The sequence below is a fragment of the Mytilus galloprovincialis genome, chromosome 3 (genome assembly GCF_965363235.1).
Source record: "Mytilus galloprovincialis chromosome 3, xbMytGall1.hap1.1, whole genome shotgun sequence".
Lineage (NCBI taxonomy): Eukaryota > Metazoa > Mollusca > Bivalvia > Mytilida > Mytilidae > Mytilus > Mytilus galloprovincialis.
The window spans coordinates 42,876,385-42,903,840 of NC_134840.1; the positions used below are offsets into that span (position 1 = coordinate 42,876,385).

Genomic DNA, 27,456 nt, shown 5'->3' on the forward strand with positions numbered 1-27,456 from the left:
TCAGTAAGCTTCGTAAGTGCTGTATCGTAATCCTCTCCAGTTTCTTGTAAGGTATCAAAAATGTCATTTACTTCTTCCCCTGCGTAATGCAAAAGTAACGCTCTTTGTCTCACTTTATCCTTGATATTCATTCCAACAAGTAAATTTTGAAGTCGTTTTGTCCATTTTTTCCAGCGCTGATCAGCTGCACTTTCATGTACACTGAAAGGTGGAAACACAGGTAGTGCTGATGCCATAATGGAACTAATCAATACTATTAATTAATCCAATTGTTCATTTGTTAATCCAATTTGTCTCGTCGCCATTATAAAATAGCTACTAATTGCTAGAGAGGTAATAAAGTCGTCTGCACAGTTTCATGGTTTTAATACAACTGATAAACTAATACAAGTTACACACATGATAAGACGGTCTGCATCTGTTAAAGTAATTAAGTTCTGTAGTGACCTTAGATAAACAATTTCAATACATTACACAGACCAGAAAACATAATGCCCCTCTACTATCGTAGGTGGGGCATAAAAAGGAACAACAAATACTTTTTTCAGATTTGTATCCAGTTAAGAAGAAATTAAGAAATATAAATGAATCAACTAATCCAATTGAAAGGAACTCCTGATCCTCTTATTTTAAAGCCTTACTTACATCCTAAACATATAAACAAATATAACAAAAGTAGATACACAAAAAGATACATAGATTGATACAAGAGAACAGATAAAAGAGAAAAACGATCAAGGAATTTTCTGGTAAAAAAATACACAAACTATTCTATATTGATCCAATTTAATAAGGAAGTGATAACTCAATACATTATTTACATTTTAGATGGTGGAGGGGTCACCTGTACATCAGATACTAGGAAATTAAAGTTATCTAATTCTCTGAGGGTATCACCAGCCCAGTAGTCAGCACTTCTTGTGTTGAATTAAGTTATCATTGATATGTTCATAATTATAAATTAACTGTTTACATAACTTTGATTTTTTTAAATAGTAAGGCTTGTCTACATCAGGAATAGATTACCTTAGCTGTATTTGGCAAAACTTTTAGAATTTTGGTCCTCAATGCTCTTCAACATCGTAATTTATTTGGCATTTTTAAGATTTGTTTTATTCGAGCATCATTAATGAGTCTTTTGTAGACGAAACGCGCGTCAAGAGCTAATATAAAATTTCAATCCTGGTATTTATGATGAGTTTACTTATTCTCATCATTTTTAAAAAGTATGAATAACAAAATGAAGAAAGTACGAGGGCATGTGATTTCAAGCAATCACTTTAAAGGCAAACGATGAAAACAATTTTAATATATTAGTATTCAAGTTGTCCCATTACTCCAGAAATATTTTTTTCTAATTGCAATTTGAATTAAAACCATCACAAACAATAGGCAAGCAGTTAATATGTTATGTGACATCATGCTTCAAAGCATCTGGAACAATTCAATTACCTTTCATGGATCAAGCGGATACTTTTCACAAAACATAGTATTTCGAACCCTACCAAAAACCCGGGGTTATCTCAGGTGCCCTGGAAGGGTAAGCAGATCCTGCTCCACATGTTTCATCGTCGTCTTACTCATGCAAGTACAACCCCGATGTTAATGTAATTCGGTAGCTTATATTTGGAGAAAGGAAAACGGGATTTTGATAACGACAATTGAAACATCAATTTCTAGAAGTTAGTCAAAATATGATTCAGAATTAACCGTATCGTTTTAACTGTCCCCTACCGAATTATTAGCCGGTTGAGCAATAACATAAGCAACACGACGGGTTCAACATGTGGCGCAGGACTGAGATGACCCCCAGTTTTTTGGTGGGGTTCGTGTTGCTTAGTTTTTAGTTTTCTATGTTGTCATCTGTACTATTATTTGTCTGTTTGTCTTTTTATTTTTTAGCCATGGCGTTGTCAGTTTATTTTCAATCTATGAGTTTGACCGTCCCTTACCTTTCTTTCGCCCCTCTTTTGTAGATTCCATCCCCTTTTCACAAATGGGACCTACCAAATTAGACGTATTACTGAGAGTGTACAAACATGAGCAATAAGACGGGTGCCACATGTGGAACAGGTTCTGCAAAATGTTCCAGAGTACCTGAAATCATCACACTGTTTGATTGTGTTTGCGTTGCTCAATCTTTAGTTTTCTATATTGTGTTTTGTTTACTATTCATTTTCTTTTGGTCTATTTTTCTCTTTTAGCCATGACATGGTAAGTGTGTATTTTTGACTTATGAGTTTGAATGTCCCTATTGTATGTTTCGCCTCTCTACTGGATCCTATACATCTCATGTTAATGGGATAGATGCGTTCAATATGGGCATCTAACTTAGAATAATTGGTGAGGGAACATCATCTACATAGCGTTAATTGAAGCTACAGCTGATTCCATTGAGTGTGTAGGCAAAGGTAATATCTTTGGTTAGTTTGATTGCTAGCTGAACCGTGAAGTCATTATTAGGTAAGGTATACTATCCTCCTTTCAAAGTAGCCTAGTCCGCCAGACAGATAGATTGGTTACCTGTTGGACTAGTCTACTTTTAAGGAGGGTAGTTTATCTAACCTAATAATGACTTCAAGGTTCAGCTAGCAAGCAAGCTAACCAAAGATATTACCTTTGCCTATACACTCAATTGAATCAGCTGTAAAGGATAATGCTGACTTATTTCTGTCTGCCTACGCAGATCATGCGTGAAGTCAGCCTCGTGAAAAATGAACAAGTTGGCAAAAGTATGAATACAGTGGGTTCCCATGGGAATGCCAATTGTTTGACAATTTAAAAGAATCAGTCAATTATCAGTTAAGTTGACTTATTTGTTGATAATATCTTCATGAAATTTTAGCAGGAAACAGTTCCCATCTATCTTTTAGTTTCAAAATCATAATAAAGTGAATTTTTAGCTCACCTTGCCCAAAGGGCCAAGTGAGCTTTTCCCATCACTTTGCGTCCGGCGTCCGTCGTGTGTCGTCGTCCGTCGTCGTTAACTGGGTTAGTAGTTTGAAAAATGTGTCCGGTGACCCGGCCATCAAACCAAGATGGCCGCCATGGCTAAAAATAGAACATGGGGTAAAATGCAGTTTTTGGCTTATAACTCAAAACCCAAAGCATTTAGAGCAAATCTGACTGGGGTAAAATTGTTTATCAGTTCAAGATCTATCTGCCCTGAAATTTTCAGATGAATCGGACAACCCGTTGTTGGGTTGCTGGCCCTGAATTAGTAATTTTAAGGAAATTTTGCTCTTTTTGGTTATTATCTTAAATATTATTATAGATAGAGATAAACTATAAACAGCAATAATGTTCTCCAAAGTAAGATTTACAAATAAGTCAACATGACTGAAATGGTCAGTTGACCCCTTTAGGAGTTATTGCCCTTTATAGTCAATTTTTAACCATTTTTCGTAAATCTTAGTAATCTTTTACAAAAATCTTCTCCTCTGAAACTACTGGGCCAAATTAATCCAAACTTGGCCACAATCATCTTTTGGGTTAGTAGTTTGAAAAATGTGTCCGGTGACCCGGCCATCCAACCAAGATGGCCGCCATGGCTAAAAATAGAACATGGGGTAAAATGCAGTTTTTGGCTTATAACTCAAAACCCAAAGCATTTAGAGCAAATCTGACATGGGGGTTAAATTGTTTATCAGGTCAAGATCTATCTGCCCCGAAATTTTTAGATGAATCGGACAACCCGTTGTTGGGTTGCTGACCCTGAATTGTTAGTTTTAAGGAAATTTTGCTGTTTTTGGTCATTATCTTGAATATTATTATTGATAGATATAAACTGTAAACAACAATAATGTTCAGCAAAGTAAGATTTACAAATAAGTCAACATGACCGAAATGGTCAATTGACCCCCTTAGGAGTTATTGTTCTTTATAGTCAATTTTTAACAATTTTCATAAAATTTGTAAATTTTTACTAACATTTTCCACTGAAACTAATGGGCCAAGTTCATTATAGATAGAGATAATTTTAAGCAGCAAGAATGTTCAGTAAAGTACGGTGTACAAACACATCACCATCACCAAAACACAATTTTGTCATGAATCCATCTGCTTCCTTTAATATTCACATAGACCAAGGTGAGCGACACAGGCTCTTTAGAGCCTCTAGTTTAAACTAGATACCCCAATGATGATTGTGGCCAAGTTTGGATTATTTGGCACAGTAGTTTCAGAGGAAAAGATTTTTGTAAAATATTACTAAGATTTACGAAAAATGGTTAAAAGTTGACTATAAAGGGCAATAACTCCTAAAGGGGTCAATTGACCATTTCAGTCATGTTGACTTATTTGTAAATCTTACTTTGCTGAACATTATTGCTGTTTACTGTTTATCTCTATCTATAATAATATTCAAGATAATAACCAAAAACAGTAAAATTTCCTTAAAATGATCATTTTAGGGGCATCAACCCAACAACGGGTTGTCCGATTCATCTGAAAATTTCAGGGCAGATAGATCTTCACCTGTTTAACAATTCTACCCCCATGTCAGATTTGCTCTAAATGCTTTGGTTTTTGAGTTATAAGCCAAAAACTGCATTTTACCCCTATGTTCTATTTTTAGCCATGGCGGCCATCTTGGATGGTTGGCCGGGTCACCGGACACATTTTTTAAACAAGATACCCCAATGATGATTGTGGCCAAGTTTGGTTTAATTTGGACCAGTAGTTTCAGAGGAGAAGATTTTTGTAAAAGTTAACGACGACGACGGACGACGGACGACGACGGACGCCGGACGCCAAGTGATGAGAAAAGCTCACTTGGTCTTTTAGGCCAGGTGAGCTAAAAATGTGTGGCGTGACCTGCCAACCAACCAAGATGGTCGCCACGGCTATAAATAGAACATATGGGTCAAATGTAGATTTTGGCTTATAACTCAAAAACAAAAGCATTTAGAGCAAATCTGACATGAAGTAAAATTGTTTATCAGGTCAAGATCTATCTGCCCTGAAATTTTCAGATGAATCGGAAAACCCGTTGTTGGGTTGTTGCCCCTGAATCGGTAATTTTAAAGAAATTTTGCTGTTTTTGGTTATTACCTTGAATATTATTATAGATAGAGATAAACTGTAAACAGTAATAATGTTCAGCAAAGTAAGATATACAAATAAGTCAACGTGACTGAAATGGTCAGTTGACCCCTTTAGGAGTTATTGCCCTTTATAGTCAATTTTTAACCATTTTTCATAAATCTTAGTTATCTTTTACAAAAATCTTCTCCTCTAAAACTACTGTGCCAAATTAATCCAAACTTGGCCACAATCATCTTTAGGGTATCTAGTTTCAAAAATGTGTCCGATGACCCGGCCATCAAATTAAGATGGCCCCCACGGCTAAAAATAGAACATAGGGGTAAAATGCAGTTTTTGGCTTGTAACTCAAAAAACAAAAGAATTTAGAGCAAATCTGACATGGGGTAAAATTGTTTATCAGGTCAAGATCTATCTGCCCTGAAATTTTCAGATGAATCGGACAACCCGTTGTTGGGTTGCTGCCCCTGAATCGGTAATTCAAGTTAAGGGAATTTTGCTGTTTTGGGTTATTATCTAGAATATTATTATAGATAGAGATAAACTGTGAACAGTAATAATGTTCAGCAAAGTAAGATTTACAAATAAGTCAACATGATCGAAATGGTCAATTGACCCCCTAAGGAGTTATTGTCCTTTATAGTTAATTTTTAACAATTTTCATAAAATTTGTAAATTTTTATTAACATTTTCCACTGAAACTACTAAGCCAAGTTTATTATAGATAGAGATAATTGTAAGCAGCAAGACTGTTTAGTAAAGTAAGATGTACAAACACATCACCATCACCAAAACACAATTTTGTCACGAATCCATCTGCTTCCTTTGTTTAATATTCACATAGACCAAGGTGAGCGACACAGGCTCTTTAGAGCCTCTAGTTATTTGATAGCAGAAATTCCAATAAGGAGTTGATTGTCCATTTCAGATATTTATTTATTAGTATTGTAAGGTAAGTGTATTTGCTTATTCTGTTTTATTTGCCTCACCTAAATAATTTATACTTATTAAAATTGAAGAACTTGTAATTTTCTGATCAACATTTTGGTACATTGGGATTCTAACTTATCACGATGTACTTCAGTAAAGTTGAAGCTCCCGAGTTCCCTTGTGCATAAAATTTGTCAGTAAAATTTATAGTCATTTTTGCCTTTGATAGAGAACCACAAGTATTACTAGTATAGTGCTTAAATGGTAACTAATCTCCAATTTCAGACAATTACTCCATTACAAAGTCAATTGATAGTGTCAAAATATTGGCATTTTGGTTTAGTAGATTTTGTGTTGTTTTTTAAGTGTTACTTACAGTTTCAATTGATCTATGATTCATCAAAATTAGTAGGCAAAACTCAAATAAGACCAAAAGTGTCAGTAATGTCTATAACTCCTCTAAAGAATCTATTAATGGTAACAGTCTATTTTCCAATCAAGGGACAAAGCCAAAACTAGACAAACCAACAAAAACGAAATGGTCATAATGCCCCAATCTAAAAAAAAACAAAAAATACATATAGACAGAAAAGCACATGCAATGATATGATGCTGAGTTTTCTTGGTCAGTCTGATTTCAAGTCAAAGTATGAAGACATAATCATGAATCATTACTACATGTATGTTTTGTCAGAAGCTCGAAATAATCTTGTAGAATAATCTATTGATGGCAATGATTAAAATTGTATATGAAGGACTCAAGAACATAATAAATAAATAAAGCTTTCTAACACTCAAATGAACATAATGTCGACCAGGTATCATACTGGAAGCAAAACCATATCAATGATGTATAACAAATAGGTCATTATAAAAACATCAGTTCAATGAAGACATAAAGTTGCACGTGATGACATACAAAGTATATCACACTTCTTTTTAGACTCAATAACTAGAGGTTTTAAAGAGCCTGTGTCGCTCACCTTGGTCTATGTGCATATTAAATAAAGGACACAGATGGATTCATGACAAAATTGTGTTTTGGTGATGGTGATGTGTTTGTAGATCTTAATTTACTGAACATTCTTGCTTCTTGCAATTATCTCAATTTATAATGAATTTGGCCCATTAGTTACAGAGGAAAATATTTTGTTAAAATTTACAAAAGTTTACAAAATTATTGAAAATTGACTATAAAGGGAAATAACTCCTTAAGGGGGTCAACTGACCTTTTTGGTCATGTTGACTTATTTGTGGATCTTGCTTTGCTTAACATTATTCCTGTTTACAGTTTATCTCTATCGATAATAATGTTCAAGATAATAACCAAAAACAGCAAAATTTCCTTAACAATTTCCAATTCAAGGGCAGCAACCCAACAACCAGTTGTCAGATTCATCTGAAAATTTCAGGGCAGATAGATCTTGACTTGCAAAACAATTTAACCCCCATGTTTGAATTGCTCTTAATGCTTTGGTTTCAGAGTTAGTTATAAGCCAAAATCTACATTTTACCCCTATGTTCTATTTTTAGCAATGGCAGCCATCTTGTTGGTTGGCAGGGTCACCACACACATTTTTAAACTAGATACCTCAATGACGATTACGGCCAAGTATGGTTAAATTTGGACTAGAAGTTTTAGAGGAGAAGATTTTTGTAAATGATTAGAAAAAATTATGAAAAATTGGTAAAAAATGACTACAAAGGGCAATAACTCCTTAAAGGGTCAACTGACCATTTTAGTCATATTGACTTATTTGTAGATCTTACTTTGCTGAACATTATCGCTGTTTACAGTTTATCTCTATCTATAATATTATTCAAGATAATAGCCAAAAGAACGGTATAATTTCCTTAAAATTGCAAATTCAGGGGCAGCAATCCAACAACCGGTTGTCCGATTCGTCTGAAAATTTCAGGGCAGATAGATCTTTACCTGATAAACAATTTTTCCGCTTGTCAGATTTGCTCTAAATGTTTTCATTTCAGAGTTATAAGCCAAAATATACATTTTACCCCTGTGTTCTATTTTTAGCTATGGTGGCCATCTTGGTTGGTTGGTTGGCCGGATCACGCCACACATTTTTTAAACCAGATACCCCAATGATAGATTGTGGCCAAGTTTTATTAAATTTGGCCCAGTAGTTTCAGAGGAGAAGTTTTTTGTAAAAGCTAACGACGACGGACGACGATGGACGACGACGCCGCACGCAAAGTGTGAGCCAGGTGAGCGAAAAAGTAAAGTATTATCAACTGGAAAGAAACTGTCCAGCTGATCTGACATTGTGCATCTGAATACTTTAAATATCCCATTCAGATATACATATATATACAGAAAGATGCTGGGCTCATTGTATGAAAATACAAAGTATTTTTTAAACAGGAACTTACAGTACTACTCACTCTTCAGAAAATTTCTTACACTGTTTAATGTTGGTGAACAACTATTAAATATTTTCTTAATAACAGACAATGTAGCCTTCAGCAGAATGTGTCCATGGGACACAGATGGTGTCCTGCTTGAATATAACATTAAGGGACATATCTCAAGAATGGTAAAAGTGACACAATCCAAATTGGCATTTGATCTGAATTTTTTGGTAATAAGCATTATGTACAAGTTTAATAACATTTGTTTGAGACTAAAGTTAGAGAAAAGAAACTTATTTTGAGACATACAGATGGACAAGGGTTGCACTTTATGCACCCCTCCACTGTGGTGGGGACAAAAACAAGATTGTAACTGCATGGTGTATCTGAATAGGTTTACTGGTACATCGTAAAACTCATTGTTATATATTTTCCTTTTCCTTTCTGACTTTTAAAAAAAATAGGCCATCTGTTTTCTGTTTCTTTTTTCATATCCTATGTAGCAAAGTATTATTTTTGGTACATTTCAGCTCACACTCATCAAAAAACCTTTGTAAAACAAATGTGATTTATTATAAAATCTATAACATAATATTTGTCATCCACTATCACTACCACTGTCCATTTCATTGTCTGATTGAGGGTTTTCACTATCACTTTCTTTATCCCAGTCTTTCATTTTAGCCCCCATCATGTAATCATCTCTTAAAATGTCCCATTTCTTCTTATCACTGTCTTCTTGATCAGATTCGTTTTCCTTCAATTAAAACAAAAACAACATATAACATAGTCATAACATAACATAACATAAGCATTTCGTCAATGTTACAAGTTTCGATTCAAATATTCTTTTTTTATCTAATATCAACAAATCCTGTTGATAGGGCAGTCATATCTAAAAAAAAATCAACATATTTGCTACTTCAATAAATGAATTAATCATAATTATATTTAATAACTTTATGAGAATAAACTGACATGACCTGACAATATTTACATAGCACTGAAAAAACTCAAAGACACATTTCAAAAAACAGAATCTAAATCTGACACTGCTGTGAAATGTCAAGGTTTAAGTTTGCATTGATCAGTTAGGCCATTGCAAATTATTTTCTAGTCATTCAAAACTCTAACTGGAAAAAACCCAAACAGGTTTATAATATAACTAAAAGTACATGATTTGTTGATAAGTTTTATTCTCAACTCATATGATCTTAAATACGTCAACATTTCACAAGTTTACCCAAATTTTCCCTTCCACATTTAGTACACAAATTCTGGCTTGCGTGACTTGAGGTTGCTGTCTCATTGGAATATATCCCAATATATCCTTTTATTCAATATTCATCATGTAATTCTAATGAAATAAATAACCCATGAAACCATTTTGTGTTCAATTTTATGTCCATTTTCAGAAACTGTTTACCCTCTTAATACAATTTATTTATACATTCAAATAATTTTAAAATATTAAAGACAGTATCTACAGAAAGGACTACTGTGTTATAACATGACTCGACAATGTTTTTACCTGTTTAATTTCTGTTTTCATATTCATTCTTTGGTTAGATACATTTGCTACAGTTTGTCCTTTTAGTAAATCCAAGAATTTTCCTTTTGTCATTTTGCCTAAAGCCTTTGATTTTTTTGCTTCAGTTGGACCTGCATCATCTAATTGTTCTTTCAATATTTTCTGTTGTTTCCTAACTGCATTAAATAATTGGACAACTCCCCTGAAATATGGGTTAATAATATTGATCATTAAAATATTGAGCAAAACTAAGAAAGTTTACAATAAATGAACTATATTCTTGTTTGATGTGCATCGGGTTTATGTATTCTATATTCTTGATTTATGTTGATATTGAGTCAATGTTAAACTATTCTACTTTCTTGTTCTGTGGTGATTTGAAGTAAATGTTAACTTTTGTACATTCTTTTTCCATGTGGGTATAAATGCTTCATTCATTTACCATGCAAGACATATTCACTATCATGACTGTATGCATGGTTAACTTTGTATCTTTCATAGTTAAAAACATAAAATATACTACCATAGTACATAGTTTGTTTAACATTTGTTCTTTTGAATATTGTGTACTTGGCCAAGTTGAACCATGTTGTCCAAATATCTCCATTATTAAAGAATTGAATGTTTCATTTATAGTTTTAATGGGTGTAAGATTGTTGACTAAAAACATTGTGAATGACGCATTTAAGTTTCTGCGCCTAATGACAAAAATGTGTTCAACATGTTTGCACCTGTCCCACAACAGGAGCCTCTTGCTGTGTTCATGGTGTTAATCTTGTACGTTTTAAATTTTAGTTAATTTATATGTTTTGGAGAATTGAAATTAAGTGTGAGGTCCATTTTCACTTATCTAGTATACATTTTTGTTAAAGTGGCCAACTGAAGCAATCCCCCAAGTGCAGGATTTTCTAGCTGTGTTGAAGACCCATTGGTGGCATTGGTCAGATTGTTGTCTCTTTGACACATTCCCCATTTCTAATCTCAATTTTATGTCATGTACTTTTTATAACAGGGTATATTACATCAAAACAGACCTTTGTGCTATTCTTTGTAAAGCTCTTTCTTTATCCCTCTCCAGTGGATCAGGTTTTACCTTCGCCATTTGTTCCCAAAGCCTTTTCTACAAATTTAAATTTTCAATTGCAATCTTTGTACAATCATTTTAAAATAAACAATAAGTCAGTAACAATAAGAATTAGATTTGACACACGACAATTTCTCGCCTGCTGAAATTTTTAATTAGTTTAAAAGAGAGCAGCCTGGTGTATGGATTAGATAGGAAAGAAAGTAGATCTGTTTTCAACTGAATACTTACTTTTTCATAAAGTTGCAAATCAGAAAATTGCTCATTTCAGAACAAATCAACAGATATACAGTACCTGAGATATGAACTTTGAAACTTAACTTTTGTTGAAGTTAAAACAAGGCCAATACATCTAGTTTTTGTTAAGCACCTGGATCAAATTACTTATGTACATAAGTATCTTATGGATAATTGTCACATCAACAATTAAACCTCATCTCCTAATTGAATATACGAATTATTTTTTTCAAATTCACAAAAGCTTCTTAGCCCCCATTCTCCTTAAATCAAGTTGCTATCCACTAAGATGTCATCACAATATTATTTGTTTACCAATTTTACTGCATTTTTAACAGTTTCTCTGTTACTATAATATTCTCTGGATAATGTAATAAAAACAACTGAAAGTTCATAAAATTCATCATAAGGGCAATAGCTCAAATCTCCTGTTTTAGTGGTCGTTTATCTTGTTAAGTTTCCTAGACAAGTGTCTTTAATACTAAATAAGTTAGCAATTGTAATTCAAAGGTAATAAGAGTAATTGGAAGGTTTCAGTATTTGTAATTTGTAAATCATTAATTGCTTTTGAAATTAATTCTGGCTGCAGACACACTATGTACCTTCTCTAATGATGTTTTATCTTCGTGCTTTTCATCATCTTCTTCTTCTTTCTTTTTCCTTTTCCTCTCTAATTTTCTGTCTGTTGTTCCTTTCGCTAAAATCACCTGTTTATGCAGAGGTACAGATTTTGACAAAATTTTTGCCATGGCATCAGCCAAACCTTTCTTGGAATCTGTCTCAATTTCTTCCTCACCTCCAGCAGCCAATCTGGTCTTGGATTCCGTCTCATCCTCTTCATCAATCAATCCTGTTTCAGAATCAGTCTCAATTTCCTTATCACCTCCATTGTTCAATCCTGTCTCAGATTCAGTCTCGATGTCCTCATCACCGCCACCTGTAAAGAAGTCATTTGTTTACAATTATTCTCATGTAAAAGAATCAGTACCATATCTGACCATGTAATTATCATAAAGTACTGGGTATACATTTGACTTATCAAATTATTATAATTTCTAATTTTTCAGCTATTCTCTTTTCATCATTCCTATACTTTTTTCAATATGACACTGATACCTGGATACCTTAACCATGATAACAACTCTACCAATCAACTGATAAAATATTGTTTGGGGTTTTCTGAGTGTTGAGGTTTATACTGTATGAGATGAAAATATGATATTGAACTGCAAAGTACATTCAAACATCATCATGATCATGAACCTGATGTTCCAAATAAAATTTACAACCTACATGTACATGTATATAAATCACGGAAGCACTATAGGCATGATGGGTGCTTCTGTACAAGAGACAATTGGTAAAAACATTCTATGCATAATGTATGTTTTTTTTCCTCAGTTGTGGGATCACCTGAACTTGCCAAGCACAATTCATGTATTCAAGAATAATTTATTAACATATGATATAATACATTTGTATGTGTATATGTGTGTGTAGTTTATGATGGTCAAACTGCTTTTTTCTTCGAATTCATACTAGATCATTGTTGTTTCTTTTTTGTTATTGTCATATTAATACTTCGATATTAATATCTTATAAAAAAAGAAGATGTGATTTGATTGCCAATGAGACAACTCTCCACAAGAGACCAAAATGGCAATAGCTTATATTGTACTAAGCTCCTTGTGAGCCCATTTTATGGAAATAAACTATCTTCTTCTACAGTTTCATTTCAATCTTTTCTAAACATATTAAAGGGCTTGTTTAGTGGTTCAGGTGAGGTTTTACTGTTAATTGCGGTCACTACTCTTTATAGTATATAGTTATCAAAGGTACCAGGATTATAATTTAGTACGCCAGACCCACATTTCGTCTAAATAAGACTCATCAGTGACGCTCATATCAAAATATTTATACAGCCAAACAATTACAAAGTTGAAGAGCATTGAGGATCAAAAATTCCAAAAAGTTGTGCCAAATACGGCTAAGGTAATCTATGCCCAGGATAAGGTCGGACAAGGTTTTACTTTCAATGGCCTGTTTTTGACAGTTAAACCTCGTCTGACCCACTAAAAAAGCCCCTATGGACATACATATGTATGTTAGTCTGTAAGGTGTCTATACAAAAAAATATAATAGCCTTTCAAAGCAAGCATCATTATTTGGACTAAGATGTAGACATGTAATATGATTAAATTTTATGTAACATTCAATTAGGTGTGACATAACTTAAGTAATATTTATTGTTTATATGTGTGCTGTAGGATAAAATGAAGACTAATTACAGCCAAATAAAAAGGGGGGGGGGTGAAAATCGGGGTGTAATTTAGTAGTAATAGTACATTTGTTAAACTATTTATATAATTTTTTTTCAAATCACGGAAAAAATAACTGTGTAATACACACTGATGTCACTGCCATAATCGCTCGATCCATCGTCTGGACTTTCAACTGAAATGGATTGCATTTCCACGTGCTCTTATCGTGTTTGTGTACACGATTCGTAAAAATTACAAAATTTTTAACGAAGTCGTCAAAAGTTATTCATAATTTTCTGTTTAAATACATTCAAACAAAGAAATAAAAAAAACTAGAAATGTTTATTCAATTCATAATGAATACTAGAAAATACTTTTCAATATTAACAAACAAAAGTTTTAAAATTCGTTTTATAAAAATAGTATTGAAAATTATGAATCGACAAAGGGAAATAACTCACTAGTTCAAGGAAAAAAAATAATAAGCAGTATTGTCATAAAATAGAATGTTAAGGTAATAGTCCTTGATTAAAATTTACGTAAAAATCTCAGGTTCGTTGATATCTAATATTATCACCAACCGAGGAAGAAATAAAAGCTGTGCTTGGCAAATCAAAAAGATAATCATTCGGATAAACACATTATTTTGTTAACATCTTGTCATCCACACAAAAAAATTCACCCAAAAGTGTTATTATAAATAAGTACACAAAATAAAGTAATTTAAAAAATGCTAACACCGAGGCTCAGTACAAACTGTCTAACAAGACCATTGCAGCTGATAACCAAGGTACACATTTAGGCATTATTAGAGCAATAAAGCCTATACTCATTAGCCTATAGTCCATAAACGTATTTACACTTTTGGTATTTAGCTGTATTTTGCCTCCGAATGACCTTATATCACCTCCAAATAACCTTTTGACGACAAGCAACAATCACTTATTAGTTGTGACGTCAAATGTTTTGAATTATGATGTCAAAGTTTATGGGAACCTGTCATGCCTGTGTTATTATATGTAATGGCGGACAAATTTGCATACAAGTGTAAATATGTCTATTGAAAAATGAATGTTGGTTTTCCCTAACATGTGAAAATTATCAAGGCCCGGCAAGCAGGAACAATATGTTATTTTATTTTAATTTATTTGTGAAAAATCAGTTTTGTCTACAAAAGCTATATTAAATTTTTGTTTCACATTCTTGTATATATCTTTGTTAAACTGAAGAAATGAAAATTGAGCAATATTGAAACACTTTTAAGGATTATCCGACAATTTTTAAAAGCATTATTGATATTTAAGGAATGACTGTAATATTTTTTCTCTCTAATATGAAGAAATAACATAAAAAATGTGGTGCATGCTGAATAACCCCTGTAGCAGGTTACATGTATTTTGAGTGTGCGTCACATTTTTTATGTTATTTCGAAAATAAACAGAAAAAATATTACAGTCATTTCTTATCATTTAATTCTAAATTCCATTTTAACCAGAGTAAAAACTATGAAAAAATGTTGATGACATCAGGGTCACATGACAAATTTATGTCTATGAGCTGATAAACATAACAACGCCTGCCAATCAGACGAAGCGTTACATCCAAAATTAAATTATTTGTCAATTGAAACCACAGCAACTCTTTTTTTTTTCATCTGCCAAAAAAAAAATAAAAAAAGAATAGCAAATATCATTTTTATTTTGCATTTTATTCATTAATGAAATGTAGGTACATGTATATATCACTTGAAAAAAAAATTTTGGTGAACAATATTATAGCATGTCTCAAGGTTTACCTTAAGTTCTTAAGAATTAATAGTGATAAGACTTGTAAGTGATTGAAATTGCTTCAAACAATATGTGATGAACACTACCTGCATGACCTGTAAATTCCATATTTAACACCTTGTCCTCATATTGGCTCATATTACTACATACATGTGTAGGGTGCAATCAGCAGTTTTTTACGTGACATCATTCTGTAACAGGGCATATAATAGTGGACCCATCATGCAGAAGTCAGATATTCATAGTTATATAGATATCTATACATCAATGGAAAGATAATTCTATGAACTTTTTGAATAAATAAAAAAAAAAATCCAACATCTCTGGTTTAAACATGTAAATTGGTACAAGTTATCAGCTGAAAATTAGACATTTCCCCCCTAAAAAACCTTAAAAACATACCACCTTTGGACACACAGATCATTAACCTGTGCACATATTTGAGATTTCTTATAATATGCATTTCGAAGAGCTTGTCCGGCTGATTTAAGAAAATGTAGTTTCAGGGTATGTTCGCCTGCTCCCAAAGGAGCTACCTACCTGACAAATCAAAGTCCTTTTTGCAACAGGTGAAAATCAGCTGTTTATGGAGTTGCTTCCCATATAGAAGGAAGTCACAAAAACATAGCAAGGTATTCCATCAGTATGTAAATCTCACTGGGGAAATACCCCTAGTTTTTTGTACAAAACTGTTTATAGCACCCATAGGTATTTAACCACCTTGACTAGCTATGAAGTCTACATACATGTACTGTCAGTTATCCACATAACAATATAATGTACAGTACTTGGAACTTTGATGTTATTAAAATAGTTTTTTTCTTTAAGAAATTAAATGTAAGAATTCTAACATTTTGTAGGTGTAGTATATATGGAGACTAAAAATATGCATCATTTAAAGTAAAACAGATTATGTCATCGAGATTTACAGAATTGTACAAAAAGAAAAAAGGAAAGAAGTCTAAACATTTGGAGGATTCCATATCCAAAGATGAGAAACATACAGAAACAGTAAAGAAAAGCAAAAAAAATCAAAGTCATGGTAAAACCTTAAAAGGACAGAGTGAAAAGAAGCATGAAAATCTTTCCTTAGATCATTCAAAATTGTCTGAGAAGAAACAAAAGAAAAATAAAAGATCTGAGACTGGAATTAAAAAGTCATTTAATGATTCAAAAGCTGAAGCTACACCCCGTTCAAAGAAAAAGTTGAAAACTGAATCAAGAAATCCATGTAATTCTCAAGTTAAGTCTGAAGCTGTTTCAAGAATTAGTAGGAAAGAAAACCAGATCCACAAAACTGACAAGAAATGTAAAGAATATCAAACTTTTGTACAGAAAAGTAAGACTAGAAAAATAGAATTTAGGAAGACAAAACAATCATCAAGATGCAAAACAAAACATAAGCAGAAAACGAATAACATGGCATCCTGTAGTTCAAGTTGTGAAGGTTCCACTTATTTTTCTGAAAATCCTCACATTACTCCACGAAGCTCATCACAAAGCAAACATCATAATAACCACAGAAGTTGTTCCACAAAACTTCCAGAAGATAAAAGTAGAGAAAAGCAAGACATGCCTGATATCCTTTTAAAAGTACATTGAATAATAAACATTGGAGTCATTCAAGTGCATTTTTTTGCAATTTTCAAGCAAATGGTCAGTGTTAGTTATCAGCATTGATGATCAGTTTGTTTGTATTGTCATACATTAACTTTCCATATTTTAAGTTTTTCTGCTAAAAATAATTGGCCTGTTTGATTCAAATATCATCAGTATAAATTTAATGGTCCTTATTTTTCCTAATGAAAAAAATCATATTCCAGATTTTGATTGAAAAATTTTTAAATGTACCCCTGTAGTTGTACTTTTCATTTATCATTGTTTATACTGCAAAGTCAATTTTGTTCAAATATGATAAGAATAATAATGATCAAAAGGCTCTTCTTTTGTGCTGTCATATCAAAGAGCCTTATAAATATGACACAGCCAGGAGGGATTGCACTAAATTCCATTTAAAAATCATCTCTGAAACCACACAACAGGAAGGAAGTATGTTACAATGTAAGGCCTTTATAAACTCTTTTTGGTCATATTTTATTTTCATAAATTTACTTTCATTTCTTTTACATTTCAGTTACATAGAATGATTTGAATACAAATCAATTTTTAATTGATAGGATTGATGTGGTGTGTATAGAAATGTTCTGAATCTATGGCATGCATAGTGAACAAAATTACTGCATTTAGTCTGACCCCTTAGCATTGGAGCTCTATTGGAAATTTTATGTACTTCATTCCTATTCTATATTCAATTTGGCAAAATACATTGTAAATGTGCCAGTAATGCACAAATTTGTTTACACGTCATAAAAACAATGGAACATTTCAGAAATATCTTCTTAAAATATTATTCATAAAAAAATAACTTAAATTTTAGTCTCATATGAAAGCATAGTTACTTTTTAAGCAATGCTTGAAGTTACATTGTAAAAGACTTAAAGATAATATATTTGAATACAACAACTTACATTGTAATACCAATCATGAATAAAAAAAAAAATTATATGTTTATGCCTTAACAATATCTACAGCTTCCTGGATTTTATTATGATAAAGAAAAGAAGAAATATTTTAAAATTTTGCCTAACAATAGTTACATTGGCAAAGCATTTACCAAAGAGGCTATTAAAATGAAAGAAAAAGAAGAAACAAGAAAATGTGATCTGCTGAATCTGGTAAAACCTTGGACAGAAACTTCAAGAAGACATCAGCTCTCTGTCTATGATAATTGTCTTCCTTGTGTCACCTGTAACTTTCAGAAAGGTCTTTTTTCAAAAAGGCAGTTGGATCAGACTTTACATAAGATAAGGTTAAAGAACTTGAATACAACTCCACAAACTAGAATTCAAATTTATTCAGATACAAGAAGAGACTGGCTAGAAAGACTTGAGAATGCCAACCAGCTTGAAATGATTGATAATAAGCATATGATTGGATTATTTTCACTAAAAGACTCCATGATTCAGAGAATTTTGTGGTTAAAATTATCCGAAAAACCAAGTTCTAGTCATAAGGACCGATTGTCTTTATCAATAGATCCATTCCCTAGTTGCAGTAACTACCAGTCAGCAGTCAAAATCTCCAGTATGAGTCTCATTGACAAAGACAGTGTGTTATATACAGGGATGGTTTATACTGGTACCCCAGAAAGTTTAGTCTTTATCAAAGGGTTTGGTGAGGGCTCCAGTAGATATGAAGTTTATTCCCTGGGCCAAAAAGCAACATGGACTTGTGCCTGGAACAAACACGCCAACCAATTTAGTGTGGGGAGTGAGAAATGTGGATTACTATTAGATGTCCAAACCAGGAGACTTTGGGAGATAAATACTCACAATAGTGATGTTCTTTGTCAAATATTCTCAAAACAGGTAGAGTGAAAAATAACAAAAAGGTTATATGCATGGATTTAAAGTAGTCTGAAAACTGATTGTATTAATTTACACCTAATCTATACATACATCATACATGACATAATGACTACTTTCCTATTCTTAATTGGGATTAAATACATTGATACAATTTAAATATCAAATACATTCATTGTACATGTATTTATGAATATATAGGAAAAACTGTGACAAAAAGATTTTAGTTAACCAATATCTTAGCAATGGATATTTAAACAAGAGGCTCTCAAGAGCCTGAATCGCTCACCTGGTAAACAATGCCTTATTGAACATATTGAACCATGCCAGGCAAACATGTACAGCTAACAATTCTTCAATATTACAAATATATATGACTTACTGTTTATAAATAAAGAAAATGAGACCAAAACACAAACACTTAAAACTTAGCAATGGACTGTGAAAATGAGGTCAAGTTCAAATAAAACCTGCGTAACCGACATATAGATCATAAAATATTTTCATACACCAAATATAGTTGACCTAATGCATAAAGTATTAAAAAAATAGACCAAAACTAAAAAAGTTAACTTTGACCACTGAATTATGAAAATGAGGTCAAGGTTAGATGACACCTGTCACCTAGACATGTACACCTTACAATCATTCTATACACCAATTTTAGTAGACCTATTGCATATAGTATAAAAAAACAGACCAAAACACAAAAACTTAACTATAACCACTGAACCATGAAAATGAGGTCAAGGTGAGATGACACCTGCCAGTTGGACATGTACACTTTACAGTTCTTCTATACACCAAATCTACTAGACTTATTGCTTATAGTATCTGAGATATGGACTTGACCACGAAAATTTAACGTTGTTCACTTGGATTTCATTAAAAATGACAGCCACAATAAGAGCAATTTTTGTCTTGCCTGCAACTTCTGTCACAGAAAACAAGACTTAAGGGTAGTGATCTGGAGATGACAGCGACAGTGTTAGCTCTTGACTTAAAAGCTGTATATTTCAAAAGGTAGTAGACCTGGATGCTGCATACTTGGTTTATAAATGCCTTATGTAACAAACTTTATACAAAAAAAGAAGATTTGGTGTAATTGCCAATGAGACCAACTCTAAACAAGAGACCAAATGACACAGAAATTAACAACTATAGGTCACCAAACAGCCTTCAACAATGAGCAAAGCCAATACCGCATAGTCAGCTATAAAAGGCCCCGAAATGACAAATGTAAAACAATTCAATCGACAAAACTAACAGCCGAATTAAGATACAAATAAATGAACGAAAAACAAATAAATAACACAGCAACAAACGACAACCACTGAATTACAGGCTCCTGACTTGTACATGCCCAACTGGTAGGTGTCATCTGACCTTGGAGGCCATACTTTGACCTACCATTTAACTTGTAGGGGGACATGGTTTTTTTTCTGGTCAGAATATTTTCTATTTTTTGGAAGTAGCACAACAAATTATTTTTTTTGCAAATTGCAAATAAAAATTTCAGGACAGGTAGACCTTGACCTAATAAATATTTTAACTTCTAGTCTTATTTGATCTAAATGCTGGAGTTTTTTTAGATATAAGCCAAAAACTGCATTTTACCCTGTGTTCTATTTTTAGCCATGACGGCCATGTTTTTAGACAAAATAGAAAATAAAACACAAACTTTATTTTATACACCCTACTGATCATTCAGTTGAAGTTTGGTTGAATTTGGTTGAGTAGTTTTAGAGGAGAAGATTTTTTAAAGTTAGCAAATATGGTGAACAAATTGTGAAAAAATTGTCATTAAAGGACAATAACCCCTTAAGGGGTCAATTGACAATTTTGGTCATATTTAACTTATTTGTAGATCTTACTTTGCTGATCATTTTTGCTGTTTACAGTTTATCTTTATCTATAATGATATTCAAGATAATGACCAAAAACTGCAAAATTTCCTTAAAATTACCAATTAAGTGGCAGCAACCCAACAATGGTTTGTTTGATTCGTCTGAAAATTTCAGGGCTGATAGATCTTGACCTAATGAACATTTTTACCCCATGTCAGATTTGCTCTAAATGCTTTCGTTTTTGAGATATAAGCCAAAAACTGCATTTGACCCCTATGTTCTATTTAAAGTAAGGGCGGCCATGTTTTTTGACGGATCAAAAATCGAAGCACACACTTTGTGCAGGATAATCTAAGGAACTATCATGCTAAGTTTCATCCAAATCCATTCAGTAGTTTCAGAGGAGAAGATTTTTTAAAGTTAGCAAATATGATGAACAAATTGTGAAAAATTGTCATTAAAGGACATTTACCCCTTAAGGGGTCAATTGACAATTTTGGTCATATTAACCTATTTGTAGATCTTACTTTTCTGATCATTTTTGCTGTTTACAGTTTATCTTTATCTATAATGATATTCAAGATAATGACCAAAAACTGCAAAATTTCCTTAAAATTACCAATTAAGTGGCAGCAACCCAACAATGGTTTGTTTGATTCGTCTGAAAATTTCAGGGCTGATAGATCTTGACCTAATGAACATTTTTACCCCATGTCAGATTTGCTCTAAATGCTTTCGTTTTTGAGATATAAGCCAAAAACTGCATTTGACCCCTATGTTCTATTTAAAGTAAGGGCGGCCATGTTTTTTGACGGATCAAAAATCGAAGCACACACTTTGTGCAGGATAATCTAAGGAACTATCATGCTAAGTTTCATCCAAATCCATTCAGTAGTTTCAGAGGAGAAGATTTTTTAAAGTTAGCAAATATGATGAACAAATTGTGAAAAATTGTCATTAAAGGACATTTACCCCTTAAGGGGTCAATTGACAATTTTGGTCATATTAACCTATTTGTAGATCTTACTTTTCTGATCATTTTTGCTGTTTACAGTTTATCTTCATCTATAATAATATTCAAGATAATGACCAAAAACTGCAAAATTTCCTTAAAATTACCAATTAAGTGGCAGCAACCCAACAATGGTTTGTTTGATTCATCTGAAAATTTCTGGGCTGATAGATCTTGACCTAATGAACATTTTTACCCCATGTCAGATTTGCTCTAAATGCTTCCGTTTTTGAGATATAAGCCAAAAACTGCATTTGACCCCTATGTTCTATTTTAAGTAACGGCGGCCATGTTTTTTGACGGATCAAAAATCGAAGCACACACTTTGTGCAGGATAATCTAAGGAACAATCATTTTAAGTTTCATTCAAATCCATTCAGTAGTTTCAGAGGAGAAGATGTTTGAAAAATTGTTAACGACGACAGACGACGACGTCGACGACGACGACGGACGCCAAGTGATGAGAAAAGCTCACATGGCCTTTTAGGCCAGGTGAGCTAAAAAGTACATATACAATCAACAAATTGCATTTGACAATAATTGTGTTCCACCTATGACCTTATAACACCATTATATCATGGTGCTATATTTTTTACCATGATGATGCTTTTATATAAATACATGTCTCCTCGGTGATGCTCGTGGCCAAAATATTTGAAATCCAAAGCTTATATAAAAGTTGAAGAGCTATAATCCAAAAGGTCCAAAAAGTATAGCCAAATCTGTGACAGGAATCAGAGCTTTGTATGAGGGAGATACATTCCTTAATTTATAATAATTTCTAACATTTTGTAACCATAGTAACAGTAAATTTTAATAACACAAAAAATCCATATTTTCATGCCAGTAATGAAGTACTGGCTTCTGGCCTGGTGATACCCTCGGGGACTAACAGTCCACCAGCAGAGGCATCAACCCATTGGTAGTAATAACATTAACGGTACCAATTTTCCTGCACCAGATGATGCGCATTTCTACAATGCATGTCTCCTCAGTGATGCTCGTGGCCAAAATATTTGAAATCCAAAGCTTATATAAAAGATGAAGAGCTATAATCCAAAAGGTCCAAAAAGTATAGCCAAATCCTTGACAGAAATCAGAGCTTTGCATGATGGAGATACATTCCTTAATTTATAATAATATCTAACATTTTGTAACAGCAAAAAATCCGTATTTTCATGCCAGTTACGAAGTACTGACTACTGGGCTGGTGATACCCTTTGGGCCAGGTGATCTAAAAAAGCGGGAAAAGGCTAACTCAGACTTTTACCTTACATTTGCATTGGTATTATTTGGGTCTCAAATCGAAAGAACAAAAATTAAGAACTTGCTTAAATTTTTAGCTCACATGGCCCGAAGGTCGTAAACTATTTCAAGAATCTTCTCCTCTGAAACTACTAGGCCAAATACTTCCAAACTTTAACTGAATGTTCCTTAGGGTATCTAGTTTATAAAGTGTATCCGAAGTTTTGATCTATCAACAAACATGGTCGCCATTGCTAAAAATAGAACATAGGGGTCAAATGCAGTTTTTGGCTTATAACTCAAAAACCGAAGCATTTAGAGCAAATCTGACAGGGTAAAATTGATTATCAGGTCAAGATCTATCTGCCCTGAAATTTTCGGATGAATCGGACAACCCGTTGTTGGGTTGCTGCCCCTGAATTGGAAATTTTAAGGAAATTTTGCTGTTTTTGGTTATTATCATGAAAATTATTATAGGTAGAGATAAACTGTACACAGCAAAAATGTTCAGCAAAGTAAGACCTAAAAATAAGTCAACATGACTGAAATGGTCAGTTGACCCCTTTAGGAGTTATTGCCCTTTATAGTCAATTTTTAACCATTTTTCATAAATCTTAGTTATCTTTTACAAAAATCTTCTCCTCTGAAACTACTGGGCCAAATTGAACTAAACTTGGCCACAACCATCATTGGGGTATCTAGTTTGAAAATTGTGTCCGGTGACCTGGCCAACTAACCAAAATGGCCGCCGTTACTTAAAATAGAACATCGGGGTCAAATGCAGTTTTTGGCTTATATCTCAAAAACTAAAGCATTTAAAGCAAATCTAACATGGGGTAAAAATGTTCATTAGGTCAAGATCTATCAGCCCTGAAACTTTCAGATGAATCAAACAACCCATTGTTGGGTTGCTGCCACTTAATTGGTAATTTTAAGGAAATTTTGCAGTTTTTGGTCATTATCTTGAATATTATTATAGATAAAGATAAACTGCAAACAGCAAAAATGATCAGCAAATTAAAGTAAGATCTACAAATAAGTTAATATGACCAAAATTGTCAATTGACCTCTTAAGGGGTTATTGTCCTTTAATGACAATTTTTTCACAATTTGTTCATCATATTTGCTAACTTTAAAAAATCTTCTCCTCTAAAACCACTCAACCAAATTCAACCAAACTTCATTTGAATGATCAGTAGGGTGTATAAAATAAAGTTTGTGTTTTATTTTCTATTTCGTCAAAAAACATGGCCGAAGGCATTGTTTACCAGGTGAGCGATTCAGGCTCTTGAGAGCCTCTTGTTGAAAATTGCCTTTTATGAGCTATTGAAGTATTTTATACAAAGAAAAATGGGTGTTATGTGGAAAAATATTTTACCCTGTATTGATGGAAAAATATCAAGGAGTGCGAACATTTGACACCAATTTTCAAATCCTCACCTAAGTACATCCTTAATATTTACAAACAATAGTGTACCCTTTATTAATCTTTGACAATTATAACTCCATTAATTTTAGTTTTAAAAACATATTTCAAAACTACGGATGAATGATATTCTACAACATTGTTATATATTACAGAATGGGAACTGTTTGTATAGTGGTACAAGGAACAGTCAGATTTTCACCCATGATCTACGAAGTATATCAACGTATGCTGTCAACCAGCTGACTCAGTCTTCTAGTGTCTGTGGATTACAGTTACTACAAAATGATGTCCATCTATTGGCCAGTGACGTGAAAGGACAGGTAAAAATCAAAATTAAGAAGAGCATACAGTCAGATATTAACACAAGAAATTCAAACAAATTCATCTTTTAACTTTTCTTTGTAGCTGTCATTCTCATGCTATTATTTACAAATAGGGCAATTTGGTTACCTATAAATTTCTGTTACTTTCTAATTCTAACAATATCTGGTCTTCAAAAGCTTCTTAACTGCCATGCAAACATTATTGGGGCATGTTATAAAACATAGTACATACATTGTACATGTTCATGTATTTACCCTCTATGATTGAAGTAAAAAAAGCATCCTTATGATGTATGATTTAAAAACATAATCTGTTGTTCCATGGAAACAAACATGAAGGCCTCTATTATTTATCTATTTTAGATAAACTTATGGGATTTAAGAACTAGAAAGGTTGTAACAGAGTATTTAGGAATGAAAAATGAATACTTGAGGATACCTATACATGTTGACCAGTCTGAAGAAATTGTTTATGGAGGTATGTAGACAGGTTTTAATGTGTAAGATATATTAATATGTAATAAACAAGGGTTAAATTCACTTTTTTATACAACTATAAGAAGTTGAGTACATTTTGATAAATAAGAAAATGTATTGCCCTTCTTCTCTCTGATAAGATTTAAAATAAATTTCATCATCCAGATACTTTTCCTCTGGAATCATACTGCAGGAGAACATGACAAAATATTCTGATCCCCAATTTGATGAAAAAAAAAAATAATTTGATTGATAGCACTTGTCGAAATTAAAAAAAAAAAGTTTGCGATATAAATGAAATATGTGTAAAGGTGGGGAAAACTATCAGAAATATTTAATAAGATCAATAAAAGTCCCCTATTTTGATACTTTGGTATATCACTTTTCCAACACACCACACGAAACTGAAACTCTATGGGAAAAGTTAACATTTTAGTTACCTACGCAATATATGAAAAGGTATACATATTAAAAAATGAAATTATATGCAAAGAGTGGGGTAAAACCACCCGAGTGGCACCCTAACAATTAAGGGAGTTCCCTTCTCAGTTTCAAAATAATTAACTTTTCAAAACACTAGTTTATATTGATAAGGAATTATTAACGGAATCAAAAGAGCAAAAAAAATATAAAGGTCAATGTGCTTGTTTTTGAGACATTAGCCATTGAAATTTTGGCGGGAAAATATTCTCTCTTGACTTTTCATAGATTTATCATTGACAAGTTTAAGTTCTCAAAAACTATAAAAAAATAATTAAAATTTTATGACTTTTTCAGATGGCTTATCATTATACATGTAAAAGATTTATAAAAAGAAAAATTGGGGTCAATGGGCAATTTTTTTAAAGGTATTCAAATGGATAAGATAAGAGGATTCCTAAATCTAACAAAAATCACAAAACATAACAAGCGAACTTGCCTAAATATTGAAGTAACCATCCCAAGGTTTAAAACTAACTAAACTACTGTTTTCTTTGAAATCTCTATTATATACTTTATATCTTTCTAGCAACATTATACATTTATAGCCTTTGTATGAGGTTGATACATGGATATATTGACCTGACAGAAGTATATGGACTGAGGATGAAGTCTGAGGTCGATATATCCTGTACTGATCTAGTGCAAAGCAGGGTTAACATTAATATTCATATTACATTAACAAGCTTTAGTCCTGAATATGAATTCATTTGGACGCTGGACGTTAAAACAGCATCCATCATCAATATACTGCAAATTCAGAAATTATTGCAAGTTTTTTTTTAATGCAAATAACACGACTGTATTAGTTTTGCAATACTGATAACTCGCATTCTGATATCTAATGCCTATATGGATATATGCAGATTTTCATGAAACTGTAATTAAACATCTCACATTCTTCAAAATTGAAATAATTTCTGAATTAACAGTAAATGTACATCCATATCAGGTAATATTTTAACTGGATTTTAGGATGATTATTTTCCATAATTTCATAGCAACTAAAAAGTAATGCTTTTCAGAGATTAATTTTAAACTGACTTTTATGCAGGTTACTTTACATTTAATATATCAGCTATAATGATGAACCTATAACAAGAATTAAATCTTTTCAGTTGACCAAGAAGGATATACAAGATTATGGTGTCTACAGACTGGTGAACTAATGAAGACTATTCCTCCTCCAATGGCAACAAGTTATGATTTCTTCCCATCTGTGTTATACTCAAAGACATGGAACGATAGACAGGGGAATACTGGACTGTTGATGGGACTGGGAGATAAAGTTTATGTCTACTCAGATTATACAGATATGGCTATAAATGACTGTTAAAGTGATAAAGTGTGTGGAAGGCCTTGATTTTCTAGTATACATTTTTGTCAAAGGAATTGAAGAATAGACAGTTGATTTTCGTTGATCCAAGATTAGACTGTGACCTTATTGGTATAGCGTGTGCTTTTGCAGATAATCATGTTGGTCACAAAATTTTAAACAAATGGAGGAAAAATATTTAAATATACAGCTGACAAATGTTTTTAAAATCGTCTAAGTACATGTACTTATTGTCTCAGACAAACCATTATACATTTTACTTTTATTTCTTTCCTTTGTAAACAAGAAGTTTTAAAAAAAAGATCAGTAATATATATAGTCTATAGTTTGTATCTATTTTTAAACTGTCACTTAATTTTAGCAGGATTTCATACTTTTGAACTTTATTGTTTATAATATGTATAGTTAGAGGTATCAAAGGGCTGTTCATCAGTAACATTTTCTTGAGGAGTCAACACACAAATTGAACATCTTTAACCGAGGCTCCAGTAGTGTAGCTCCCTTGGGTTACAATGTCTTTTTCAAAATTGTCTTAGGTCACCTAAAGCAATTATAAGGTCACATGTCCTTTTAAAGGAAACATCAGGTTGCAGGTTAGCAAGACAAATCCCGAAAGTCTTGTATCAGATTTGACCATGT

General features: G+C 32.6%; 2 protein-coding genes across 2 annotated transcripts; one reads left to right on the forward strand and one right to left on the reverse strand.

The window, feature by feature from the left end:
- Nucleotides 1-8,893: 8,893 nt before the first annotated feature.
- LOC143068000 (RRP15-like protein) lies at nt 8,894-13,709 on the reverse strand. Its single transcript, XM_076241725.1, has 5 exons — nt 13,605-13,709; nt 11,798-12,132; nt 10,909-10,994; nt 9,875-10,076; nt 8,894-9,100 (listed from the first exon to the last, which is right to left on the reverse strand). Exons 1-5 carry the CDS (start codon nt 13,663-13,665, stop codon nt 8,942-8,944), a joined length of 843 nt encoding a protein of 280 aa, XP_076097840.1. The 5' UTR covers nt 13,666-13,709; the 3' UTR covers nt 8,894-8,941.
- A 180-nt stretch (nt 13,710-13,889) lies between these two features.
- On the forward strand, nt 13,890-27,135 carry LOC143067999 (DDB1- and CUL4-associated factor 4-like). Its single transcript, XM_076241724.1, has 6 exons — nt 13,890-13,970; nt 16,104-16,822; nt 17,833-18,671; nt 24,354-24,521; nt 24,888-25,002; nt 26,600-27,135. Exons 2-6 carry the CDS (start codon nt 16,156-16,158, stop codon nt 26,815-26,817), a joined length of 2,007 nt encoding a protein of 668 aa, XP_076097839.1. The 5' UTR covers nt 13,890-13,970; nt 16,104-16,155; the 3' UTR covers nt 26,818-27,135.
- The last annotated feature ends 321 nt before the right edge of the window (nt 27,136-27,456 follow it).

What these genes read in the sequence shown, in the direction of transcription:
- LOC143067999 (XM_076241724.1), top strand. Translation starts at nt 16,156, where the DNA reads ATGTCATCGAGATTTACAGAATTGTACAAAAAGAAAAAAGGAAAGAAG. An exon ending in GTCAAATATTCTCAAAACAG is followed by an intron (nt 18,672 to 24,353) that starts GTAGAGTGAAAA and finishes TATATATTACAG; the next exon opens with AATGGGAACTGTTTGTATAG. An exon ending in CCAGTGACGTGAAAGGACAG is followed by an intron (nt 24,522 to 24,887) that starts GTAAAAATCAAA and finishes TATCTATTTTAG; the next exon opens with ATAAACTTATGGGATTTAAG.
- LOC143068000 (XM_076241725.1), bottom strand. Translation starts at nt 13,665, where the DNA reads ATGCAATCCATTTCAGTTGAAAGTCCAGACGATGGATCGAGCGATTAT. An exon ending in CGATTATGGCAGTGACATCA is followed by an intron (nt 12,133 to 13,604) that starts GTGTGTATTACA and finishes ACTTCTTTACAG; the next exon opens with GTGGCGGTGATGAGGACATC. An exon ending in ATAAAACATCATTAGAGAAG is followed by an intron (nt 10,995 to 11,797) that starts GTACATAGTGTG and finishes TTAAATTTGTAG; the next exon opens with AAAAGGCTTTGGGAACAAAT.